Raw genomic sequence first — 13,013 nt, forward strand, 5'->3', positions numbered from 1 at the left:
AATCTTTGAGAAGCAACAACAAAAAAAGTAGCCAAACTGAAAAATCAGCTCTTGCAAGATCTTCAAGACAGACCTGCAAAACCACTAGTCACTTTTCCTAAATGTCTGCAATATAGAAGAGACTTTCAGATTCAGTTAGCAAACAGTAATTTAGGAGTGTTCAATTCATTACAGAACATGGGCCCACTGGGCATGGGGCTCCAGCACAGTCTTGGAAACATGGATTCATTTATAAGACTAGGCAAGACAAACTGTTTCTTCAGCCTAACAAGGCAGGGCTGAGAGGGAAAAGCGGTCTATAAATACATCTAGGAATACAGGACCATGAGAAGAGTAATGGAACTCCAACAAAAGGGAGAGTAGGAGGTAACAAATGTTTGAAAAGATGTGGGGCAGTTTAGGCTGTGAACTTATGTAATGTGAGGTCCTCTGACAGCAAGAGATGGCTATTTCTTCTCAAAGCAAGAGTCATAAACCTACAGGGAGCAAACAGCCCTGTATAAACTGAGTTTAACGTCAGGTACTTTTCTGAAGACATAGTCTTCACCTGCTCTACCTCCACATTTACTGGTTTCTTCTTTCTTACTACAAGCTCAAGACCAGAGCTCTGACACCAGCTTTGGAATTCCAAGTACAATGCACTGCTGTGGAAGGAATCATCAGATGGGACTAAAACTACTGACACCAAATCTTGAATTTCTCAAACTCTTCTTTTTTTTAGCCAAGACTCAGTCTTTCTGCATAAATTATATTTCCTTAGCCTTTTCATGAAGACTCTTCCTAGAATGCAATAGTTTGCTTTCTATACACCCTAATAAGAGAAAATTGCTTGCTTAAATCAGTGTGCAGATGTTCTGGCTGTGATTATGGGAAGAGGCACTGTCGGAAAAACAAAGATTAAGGACTGTGTTAGAATAGAAACAAATGGTGATAAGACATCTGTCTTACACTGTCTTAAAGATACTTGTGACCACTTTCTGTGAAAAACAATTCAATGGTGTATAAAACATGCAAACATCTAGGAGTCTCCCAGGCTTCCATATAAATGAATTATTCTTTACCAAAAAGCTGATGTGTAACAACTTGACACCTCCCAGTCAACAGCTTTGCTATTTGATAAACTACTCATGAAAGTTGCTGCTCTGAATACATTTCCTATGTAGAAAGGTCTTCACAGATATAACTCACTTAATAGAAGACAGTTACTGTTTTTAGATTTTCTTCTACTTTCCCACCATTCCAAAAATAGGATTTGTGTTGGATAAATTCTCATTAGAAAACTATTAAATGACTGCATCTACATATTAAAGCATTTCTATCTCATGTTTAGAAATAACTTAGGCTATTGGACACTGTGGTCTCACTGAAATGTTCAGAGCAGTTCTAGAAAAGGATACAGAAAATGGATCTTATGCACCTTTCTCGTGTACATTCTTCTAAGCATATTATTCTATACAAAAGTTGATCTAACACTAAATAATCTGCTCAATGGGGAATAACAAGATAATTTACTCCTTTTTTTAATCTCATTATTGAAACAACCCTCATTCTTTCCCAAAAATATTCTCTACTGAAAATATTGTTCCTACCATGATAATGTTGATATTTAGATATGTATCTCTTTTTACTGTATCATTATTATTTATGTCACTTTTGGTTTAATTTTGAGTAGGCAGTCATATTTTTATTTGCAAATGTTGATTAATTAAGTTTTTGAAAATATTTATGCTCACAAGGAAAAATTGGGTTTTTTTCCTCTCCCTAAGTGGCCTGCATGTATCTGTGTGCAAAACTGAAATAAAACCTTTCCTATTAGTTGACATCAGAAGAAGAATATGCATCAAATTATTCTCTGGACTTTTTAAAGATTGGTGTAAAAGATGGGTGCCTGGTTTCCTACTTCCAGTTCTAAACCAATTTGGCAAGCTGGCAAGCAATTTGTCTGGGACTGCTTCAGATCAGAAAAGCTGAAAATATCGTGGTTGCCTGAGCCAGCGCGAGCCCCGGGAGGACACGCGTTCTGTTTGATGTATCCAAGGAGAGGATCTTGCAGCCTTCCCCGCCAGTCACACAGCAAATGGGAAGTCTCCAGCGGTAAGTCAGGGACTGTTTACTGCTCCTACAAATCTGCTCCTATAAACCTGATGGTGCCAGGTCCTCCGCAATACTCCTCTCCATCAACAAGGCCAGTAGTTCTTTAATTGCTGCGCTCTAAACTTAAATTCTGCTCTAATTGCTCTTCTCAAAAGGAAAGGTATATTCATACACCGACGTTGCAAGGCAACAGTGAGATTATTAAAGTGTGGGAAAGCCCGTGGTCAGTGGGAGGAGGGAGAGAAAAAATTAGGAAAAATAAAAGAGGTAGTGGAAAGCAACAGTAGCATCACTAAAGGCAGTTGGCAGCCTCTTCCATCTCCCTGCTCCAAATATCTTGCGTGCAAATGAATTATTCCTGTATGCATACAACTCTTTCCATCTTTGGGGAGAACTCAATATGCCTATACATGAAATTATAACTATGCTTTGGATCAAAGCTATCCATTTCCATAGTTTTAAACAGAATTTTTTTTCTCAGACTTTCAGGTGGAACAAACACTCATAGCCCCTCAAATCCATTTAAAATATCAGAGGAGCAGTTAGGGTTTTATTAGTTTTTAATGTGCTTTACTGGCTGTAATCTTAAATTGTTTTGTCAACTTTTGTAATTCTCATGGTGTCGTACACAATTCTGACTGTTCTTGAATGGATGATGAATGCGCAGATGCACACAGGCATGAAATTCCTCTCTATGGATTTAGGCCTAAAAAAGATCCTCTTCTAGTGCCGGTGAAGACGCACTTAAAGGTGATTCTGAACCTTTCTTTAAGGGCTCCAGAGGGAAGCTTTAAAAAGCTAACCGCATTTGATAAAACAAAAACTAATTAGTTCTATCCTGTGAGACCACAGGTATTCCTACCATGTGTTAGAAATGAAATTCTGAAGAAATAGGGTATGTTCCTTTAATATATACCCCAATAACCCATCATAGTTTTATTCCTTCCCCAGTGGTTGCATTTTCCCTGCCAGTGGTGCTCTTCTAAATCATCTGGGTATTTTTTTCCTCCTAGCAGTTCTCCCACCACTACCTTTGGAGCTGACGTGTTCATTCTCCTAATTGAAATGTTTTGATTCCACTCTTAAGACATTTTGCAGATGGGCTTTAGGATTGGGATATATCAAATCATTGACAAGATGAAAACTCGTGTCATTTAGTGAAATGTTACAATTTCTCTTCAATTTCATCATTTAACCTTACCCTGACCATTTGCCCCTGGGCTTGAGGTGAACAATATCACCTCTTCCTCAATTAGCTACTCTCACTGCATTAATTTGTCTTCAAATCCCCTATAGAAAGTCAAAGACAAAAGACAAAAGTATTATCCTCTAAGTTAGCGCCTCCCTTGTCAGTGCTAGGCTCTGCTACAATGTGCACAAAATTCAGCATATCAGGAAGGTAATACATTGGACATGGAAAACAAGTTCTTCCATCAGATGCCTTATTGGTAAGCTGGAAATAAAAAATAATTAAAAGAAAAATTTAGGAAAAAAATATTTCTGGAATTGTGTAGTCAAAAGTTTGATAAGTCTAATTTTTGATACTTTAAATTGAGTGAATTATATACATTTTAAAAGAATTCTGTGTATAAAGACCATACGCAGCTTTGGTTTTCATTGTTTTTTTTCACTTATTTTTTAATGATTGCATCTCACAGAAATACTAACATTGCTCAAACTACACTGAGGAAAATTTCTAAAAAAGGATTATAGCATGTCTGTTAGTATCCTTCAAGTACTTACAAAGATGTTTTTGCTTTCAGATGTTCATAGTATGATAGGAATTGGGGGTGGAAAACTAATTTTCAAAAGACAACTTCAAAATTATGTATTTGGTGAAAATATAACTTTTGTGAAGCACTCATTGGCTTAGGCTAAAATAGATTCTGTCAAGGCTAGATAGAAATAGCAATATTAGCACCTGATCTGTGAAAGCTGGTTTTCTTTTGACATGCAGTTGCCAATATTCAAAAAAATTGCAAATCGGAGGGCTACATATTTATGAGAACCAGTCTCCATAAATCTAAGATTTTATCATGTTAGAAGTTTCTTTCTAAATGAGAACAGTAAACTTGTAAGTGAAACTTGCAAATCAGTTTTATCGCTGTCTATGTGTGCCTATGTATGATTTATAAATACACTTGAAATTCCAAATTGAGCTTGTAAGTAGGTCTGATAAGTTTTTCTACTTTCTACATCAGTGCTGTGACTCAAACAGCTGCAAATTTTCAGTTCCATGGTCATCTACAACAATAGAAAGCTACAGAAAAGAGGATCGTAGGTTTATTTGGTTGTCTTTCTAAAATAATATCGCATAAATCAGTTAAAAATATTATCTTCCCCTATTACTACAGCACAGACAGCACTTACAGAAACCTCTCTTGTTCCAGGTAGCTGTAGCACTGATTCAAACCAGTAATAGCTTGCCATGATAATAAAATGATTTATTGTCTGCATATTCTGTAAATTACATTCATTCTGAAAAAATAGTAAACTGTCTTCAGGTCTATTTTATATATAAGCAATAGTTTCATCATCAAAGCTACAGACAATTAAATACAGAATAACTGATGACTTTAGGCATCAAACAAGTCAAAAGATTGCATTCTTTTAGTGCTTTGTCAGCCCCAGAGCATCTAAAACACAACTGAAAATAGAGGAGACATTTCTGGTCTTGATATAATTTATATGCTGTGAAATATTAAAAATGTGAACCAGAAGTAGAGATACTGCTGGAAGTCAAAAAATTTTGAATTCTTATTAATTTTTTCTAGTTGCTTGGTTGCTTGGTAAACTGCTAGAAAAGCATTTCTTGGCAATAACCTTCAGAGATCTTTGTAAAGCATTTTTACACACTTTGGACATTCTTCCCCTCATGTTGTCACATGTTCTTTATGAGGCTGTCTAGAAATGTTTCCTTATTATTACACGTTTGTCTGAAGTTGGTACACACCTAAATTAAGCCAATTAATTAGTCATGATGGGCTCTTTTCAGCTGCACACTCATTTTCAAATGAATTTATTGAAGTAAAGGATTTACAGCATAAGGACTCACAGACTTCTTATGAGTTAAACCGGCATCTGTATGTACAGCTTTCAGTAGAGAATGCTAGAGTAATATTTACAATGTAAATATCAACTTTTATTACGTAAGAAACAAATATATCACAACTTTCACTTCACAACATATTTGTTCTGGTTTGATGACTAAAGTCATCTCTTTGAAATACTATGTGGAACTCAAAAAATAGCTTGTTCTTGTCATAGACTTTACCGGGTGTCCTTCAGAGGTCCTGAAAAGCAAAGGAGAGATGTGCTTTAGAAGTCACTTCTGCAAGCAATTGCATCATGAGGTGTACGAGGGCAGACAGCAGGCATTGAGGAACACTTGATACAAAACAATTGTTGTGCTTGGGACTGGCAGGCTGAGATGTGGCTGCTCACAGGGGTTTGCTGGGCATCACACTCAGACCAGACCATAGGATGAGAAAAGAAAGGTTGAAGGACTAAAAATGTTACTGCAGATTAGACTAAATTTGTTACTACAGCACAGAATTGCCCACTTTGAAAAAACCTGTATCCTTGCCTTGAAATGGATACACAAATTCAGGCTGCTCTTTCCACACTACATTAGCAACTGGGCACTGCAATAAAATGCCAAGCAACAGTCAATACTGATTCACCTACAGGTAGATCTGCCTCATCAGTAAAGTCAATAAAAATGGAAAGGACTGAAAATGTTTTTTTCTACGACCTGCTGCACCACTATTCTTTCTCCCTTCGTTAATGCCAGAACTTTGAGAAGCTGCAAAATCCAAGAGCAGATATTTCTTGCAATAATTTTGTCTAGAAAGAACATTTCTTTCCAGAATCATGTTGCTTAAAAATTATTTAATTCCTCAATGCATAAGCAGTTTATGTCCTTCCTAACCTTCAGAAGCTTTAGAGGAATTGCCACATTTGCGGAAAGGAAAAGAACATTTTCTCATTTCATTTCAGTCTTGAAAGGAAATGTCTTTTTTGGGTCAGAGGGATGGGTAGTTCGGGATGATACAAGAAAAGACATTGCTCCAAATTTTATCTTAAAGAATAGGTTTTTAATCTTTTTTCTTACTTTTTGAGACACAGCTGAATGCCAAAAACTATCCCATCATCAATTTCATAATACTTTTTCAAGAATACCAAGCCAAATTTGCTTCTACCTTACTCTTTCAATATTTTGTTCCTGTAAGTGTTGATGTAGAAGGGATTATGTTTCAGTAAACTAAAAAGAAAATAATTGTGAATGACTTTAGAAAAAATAGTAGTAGCTAAATGGAAAACAGTAACTGCAAGATTTGCATGTCAAGTATTTTCTTAAGTACTTGAGTACTACTTATCTTACTGATGCTCTTAGTTTTAGGGGCAACTTCTTTCTAATGAAAAAGATGTTAAACAAAATCTGTAGCAGTTTTTTAATTAAAAGAAATATCCTTAAGTTTGTTCTCTGAAAAAAATAATGTTCTTTGTAATTAAAAATCAGTCACTTCTGGTTTTATGCTGCAGTACTCACTGGTAGAAACACCCAAGTGAGTTAGGTGCATTATGAACAGTGCCATTTAATTAGGAATTTTCAGTAGCAGCAATCATGTGATAACATAAAGCTTATTGTTAAAATTATTATTTTATTCAGGCACAATGAATGAAGAAATATTAGAAATATAAAGCTTTTCATGGAACATGACTCCCTTTCCTAGAATATCCTGATTTTCTGATAGGCCATACTCCATGTACAAATAATGTAATTTTATGGGTCAAGTCAAGTTGCAGATAGCAAGAGAAAAGACTATATTGGAGTCTCACCAGTGGGAGGTGGCTCAGCAGCTCATCTACAGAATCGTAGTTTTCTGAAAAGGATGGTTCAAGAAGTTCTGCTTCATCTCGAAGTTTAGCAGGATTTAGCTCTTCCTGGCTGTTGTGAATCAGAAACAAGATTTATTGCTCTCAGAAGAAAAAGCAAAGAATGCAAAGCCTTCTTCTAACTGCAGCTTCTGCACATTCTCTTATACTTAAACCATAGTGTTACAGAACACATGAAATTGTATGTTTAATGAATACAGAGACATGATATTTAAAAGCAGTTGTCTGAGTGAATATACAAGGTCTACAAAAATGTATGCTGGCACGTCTCACCTATACTGATGAGGACATATAGTCCTTCAGGGATTTTCAAATTTTCATTTAATGTGTTCACAGAGAGGAAAATTTTCAACATATTTCTTTATTAATTTGCTATTCATGTTCCATAGCTCTGTGGGTTTTTTCTTAAGATTTTTTCTAAACAAAAACTATTTAAGAATCTTTTGGAAGATTTTTTAAATTGCCAGATGCCATTTCCTCTTTATTCTTCTATTCTGATTGTGGTGTCTGTTCCAGTCTGGGAAGAAATGTTGTCTGTATTTGAAAACCACGCTATAAACTATCCTATCAAGTCATTAACATTGAGTGCCTTTTGTTTGTCCTCTCTGTACACATACATGGATATAAACCTTTTCTGTCTTAATGCCATAGAAGTATGGAAAGAATACATATGTGCTTTCTTGTAGTACCTTCTTTTTCCAGTTAAAACAGAGTTTAAGTACTTCTTCACAGCCATCTGCTTTCGAAAGCGGCTGTAGTTGTCGGTGAAGACAGCATCGGAGTGGCGTTTGACAGGACTGTCCTGGGAGCTGGCAATACAACAATTACAAAGGAAAAGTTAAGAGATGACATATGTTTAAAAGAAAATACAATTAAATGAGTGAAATAAGCTTTATGGCATGGATTAGCCTAATAAAAGCAAATTTTCATTTCAGCTTTCATTTCCATCATTGACTTCAGATCTTTCTTCTGCTGAAAAAAAGCCACTGCTTCCATGGCTTACTCTGTATTTTAATAACAAGGATCAAATTCCAAAAATTGTTATTCAGCCTTTTGGGGAACACCTTTCACTTATTGTTTTCCCATCTCATTTGCCATGGCCTGTGCAATTAGGATACATAGTCAATGATCTCTAAAGTCCTTGTCCCATAGTCAATGATCTCTAAAGTTCTGCCAGATCAAATACTCAAGTGTGGATTTCATGACTCCTGCCTGTTCTCACACCCCAGGTTGCACCTTTTAATAAAGAGATTTTATTCTAATTTCTATAATTTGTGTGAATATATTTCAGTACAATGCCAAGGTACAACCTGGTTTAAGTTGCAATAAGCTCTTAAAGGACGTCATCACTGTTCACATTGAACTCAGTGGAGGTGGAGTCTGCCACTGAGGAAAGGTAGAGTGGAGCATCACATAAATAGCTATAAATACTTATTCTAAGGTTTCAGAAGACAAAACACACCTTGTGAAAGCCAAACCTGGAGGTCTTTTCTTCATGCACAATCTCGGGAAATGCCAGGGTGTTCTATTTTAAATGGTCTAAGTTTGTTTACAGCATATGAGAAAATTGAACTGTATGTTCTGGAACAAAGGCAGCACTGACATAAAGGGAGGACCTAATTTCTACTTGGCTTTTGAGCATATGAAGTAGGCACTCAGTGGTATTGCCACAGTGGCTCACAGCTGCTGTTTATAGATTTGAAAACAAGGGAACTATACAGTGATTCTACCTAGCACGCTGTGCCCATTAGTTTATTGATGTATTGGTCTGGAAGTTGCATCCAGATCCCTATTCTATAAATTTTCCTCATTTTTTGAATTCTGCTGCAATACAGATCTCACAAACATCTGTCAATGTGTTCTATAGCAGAAAAAAACCCTATACCTTTACATTTTCACTATAAACCAATCATTTAGTGATTTCATTGTGTACTTCCCTCTTGTTAAGTACTGAGTAATCAATCACTTTGTATTTACTTTTGCCACTCATCCACCAAGCTAGTAAAAACACTACCGAAAAAAACAATTAGCAGTTTGGCATGATAATCATCATAATATTTCCAGGACACATTATCCACACTTTGTGCAGTGTCTGTTGCTCTACCTCTCACAGCTGTGTGAGAAATAAATAGTAACATTCTCATTTAGTAATATCACTAAATACTTTTATAGGATTTTCAGCTCCCCCACAATTATATAGGCTTCTCTTTTGGTACCTCTAAATCATAAAAAGGAGACCTTGGATACAGTAGGGTAAAAAATATTTCCAGCTAGGAAAAAAAATCTACCTAATGTGTCACCTCACCTAACTCGTTTTCTAATAAGCGAATGCAGATATCTCTTCACAGCAAGTTTAGCCAAAAGATGGCTGTAGACACTGGTGAAAATTCCATCAGCATGCCTTGCATTTCTGAAATGGACAATAAATAAACTCTACAATACAGCCTGGTTCATATAATTTTGATAATGTTCATTTTGCAAACATACTGCTTTCCTTAATTTAACTATTGTACATGTTAAAGGGAACTAATTTCATAAAATAACTTTCAGATTTTTGCAATATACTTTTCACTTCTTTCCTGGAAAGTGAAAGCATTCATCATGCCAGAATGGCAATACAATCAACATTTCTGCCGACATCCCTACTGCGGCTGTGGGATTTTCTTCCATAACTGAGTCTTCCTTTCCTACTCTCTGTTTGAAAATGTGAGTGATTTTTTGGCAGAAATCAAGTAGTCCATCACCTTTTGTATTTATGATAATAAAGAAACTCACCTATCAATAATTCTGGACAGATCAAAATAGAATTTCTCATTTTCAGGTAGTGTGTTCTGCAAAATATCTGATTCTGACTTTAATGACCCACGGGCATGGTCAGGTTCACTGGCTCCATCAAATGGCATTCTGTTTCCCAATCTGTTGGAGAAATAAACCGTGTAAAGTACAGCTAGCTGAGGATACGAGACACTTTACTAGAGACAACATTCTGGTTTGTGTCAAAATGCACATCTACCTGCTTTCATTGGTAAGGCATTTAAAAGAAAACTGGATAATTCAAAAATCACATTCAGGTAGAATCCATGCTTAATTGTAGATTAATTGACATAACAGATCCTTCTCTCAAATTCATATTTTCTAGATAAATATTGTCACTGAACGCAATTTATTCCAGTGCATAATGTATGACAATCACAGTACAAGTGACAACTGTGAAGCTTCTCCTAACAACTGCATTTTATATAAATGATGGATGAAATTAACAGCCTCCACCAAAGTGAAAACTGTTCCTGTGACGTACTTACCTCCCAGTTAAGATATAAGATGTGCATTGAAATGCAGAATGAAACAGTTCTTAGGCCTTCTCCAAAGAAAGCAAATACACCAAGAACTTCAAACTAAATAAAAAGTGCAGTCATGTATCTCTACATGTTTTTATTCTCTCATGTTAGAAGACAAAAAATCTCTTAATCTCTTCAAATGCATCATGGCCATTGCTCTGTATAAACTGATGTACAGTTCACATTTTCGTAAACTGCAATTTCTTATGAAGCGTCATATTTTATCAAGGGCAGTCTGCATAGCGGTGGTTTGGCATCATTCCTTCTGGCTGCTCTGATATTCTGTGGCAGACAAGGAAATCATTGTAGGAAACCCCTGCGTGTGATGACATACAAAAGTCACACACTAAAACTAAGATAGACTTAAGTCCTTGTAATTTTAAAGTCACCTTTATCACCATTTATATGTCTGATTCATGTAAGTCTTCCATCTGGTAAAAAAAAAAAAGTGTAAAGTTGCTGTGTAAAACGAACAGGCTCAAGTCACACCTTTTGGAAGTCAGTCAGTGCTTTTTTGCCTGTTTTTCATCGGTCCTTCTACACTGTATGCTTCTCTCACCTAAATGCAAACCGTACCGTTCTGCCATCTGATTTAATTCAGCCGGACCACTAACAGCACCTTCAACCGGCCCAAGCCCGCAGAGGAACAAACCTGCCCTCCGCCCTGTCCCCATGGACCGTCCCGGGGCTCACCGCGACCCGCATCCCGTGCGCGACCCGCATCCCGTGCGCCCCCCGCGCTCACCGCGCCCCAGCCCGCGGGGCAGCGCTGCTGCAGCCGCATCGGGAGGAGCGGGCGCGTCCCGGGGCTTTCACCGGCTGGGCTCGGCGGGCACCGCCCGGGACCGCCTGACCGCAGCCACGCCGCGGGGACCCCGCGCACCGCCCGGTGCCGGGCAAACGCCCGACGGCGAGCGCCGCGCTGCGCGTTCCCCGGGAGGAGCGCGCTTCTCACAGCCCCTTCGGCACCGGCCGGGGCTGGGCAGGTCCCTACGGGCGGAGGGGCGCGGATCGGAGCGCGGAGCGGAGCGCGGAGCGGAGCGCGGAGCGGAGCGCGGAGCGGAGCGCGGAGCGCGGCCTTACCGCGGGACGGGAGGGAAGGCGGCGCCCCGCGGGGGCAGCGCCCGCGCCCGCCAGCAGAGGGCGCTGAGGAGGGCGAGGGCGAGGAGGAGCGGGGAGGCGCCGCGGTGCTCCATGGCCGCCACCTGCGGAGGGAAGAGCGCAGCCGTCACCCTCCGACCCGGACCGCCCGCACCCGCTGGCACCGGAGCTTCGTCTCGGGCCGCCGAGCGACTGCCCCGGTCCCGCTCCCAAGCCAGGTCTCTGTCCCGAAAGGCGCCGGCGGCCAGCAGGGTCGCGACGGCGGGGCAGCTGCCCGCGGTCAGGGAGAGCTGACATCCCCGAAGGCCACCCCGGGCCCGGTGCGAGGGACACCGGTGCCCGGTGCGAGGGCTCAGCGACTTAAGCGGCAGCAAGAGAGGGTCCCGCCCCGGGTGCCCCGGGCTTTCAGAATCTCTCCCCGCTCCCCGACGGCCGGGATGGCTTCCCTGCAGGTCCGGGAGGGGCGAAGAGGAGCGAGGGTACGGGACGGGGACATGGTTCCTCATGCGCTGGGAAGCTGCCGCTGCGGCGGGGAGAAAGTTACTCACGGAGCCGCGAGTCCGTCGGTGGGTCTGGCCGGGCGGGCGCGGAGCGGAGCGGTGCTGGGGGAGTGCGCCCTGCTCCGCTGTGCGGCTGCCGGGGCGGCGGCAGCAGAGAGTGAGGAGGAGGATGAAGAGGAGGGCTCCGTCTCGCCGCACGCTCTGAGCTGCCCGCCGCGCCACCGCGTTTTATAGCGTTTACACGTTTCTGCTTCCGAAGAAGCAATCACGTTACTGGAGAGACGTCACCCTTCCCAAGGGGACGGTCGCTTTGTTCAGGACAGTCAGAGACTTATATTTAACACATGAGCAGTCGCGTACCTCTTCCCCCTCCCCCCTCACCCCCTCGGCCATTATTTGATTTATGTTAATGACATAGTTTTGGAGGAGCGGAGCCCCGTCGGAGGGGAGATTCCGCCTCTCCAGGCGGGAGAGCAGGCGGCCGTCGGGCTCTGCGGGCGCGCCACAGCGCGCATCCCTGCCCGCACCCGGCATGGCCGGAGCGAAGGTGGCTGCGCTCTCTGGGACCCTCCGCTCCCAGCCCACACTCCCCCAGCCCCCGTGCTTCCCTGAGGAGCCCCTTCCGCGCCGCAGGGCGGCTCCTTTCCCCAGCTCCTCGGCAGTGTTTCCATGCTAAGCTGCTCCCTCTCCATCCCCGGCACATGCAGGTCCCTGATGGGGGTTCCTGCCCGAGGTGCGCAGGGAGCTGGTCTGAAAAACAAAAATTTCCTGTGGGTTTTAGTTTTATTTTGGCAGGTGTTGGGGTGCTTTCTACTCTTCTTGTTTGAACTGTGTGCGTGTTCGTGGAGCACGGATTAAGCCCCACATCCGAGCGCCTCTTGGTGCCGCCGAGCACGGCCGTGCTTGTGACGGTTCCGCTGCGCGGGCGCGCAGGGAGCGCGGCTGGAGCGTGTGTTAAACCCCCCTGAGCAGCAGGGGCATCAGCTCTTCCTTCTAGGGTGTCTTAAGCCCAAACCTCGGGGATGCCACAGCAAGGGAGAATCGGTTTCAAGCCTTTGATTTTTCTCCTTAGAATTTTGCC

General features: G+C 41.3%; 1 protein-coding gene across 1 annotated transcript; it reads right to left on the minus strand.

The window, feature by feature from the left end:
- Nucleotides 1-5,170: 5,170 nt before the first annotated feature.
- Nucleotides 5,171-11,527, minus strand: VIP (vasoactive intestinal peptide). Its single transcript, XM_058802551.1, has 6 exons — nt 11,415-11,527; nt 9,769-9,909; nt 9,299-9,403; nt 7,683-7,802; nt 6,937-7,045; nt 5,171-5,387 (listed from the first exon to the last, which is right to left on the minus strand). Exons 1-6 carry the CDS (start codon nt 11,525-11,527, stop codon nt 5,379-5,381), a joined length of 597 nt encoding a protein of 198 aa, XP_058658534.1. The 3' UTR covers nt 5,171-5,378.
- Nucleotides 11,528-13,013: the final 1,486 nt, after the last annotated feature.

This window comes from Ammospiza caudacuta, chromosome 3, assembly GCF_027887145.1.
Source record: "Ammospiza caudacuta isolate bAmmCau1 chromosome 3, bAmmCau1.pri, whole genome shotgun sequence".
In the NCBI taxonomy this organism is placed as follows: Eukaryota; Metazoa; Chordata; class Aves; order Passeriformes; family Passerellidae; genus Ammospiza; species Ammospiza caudacuta.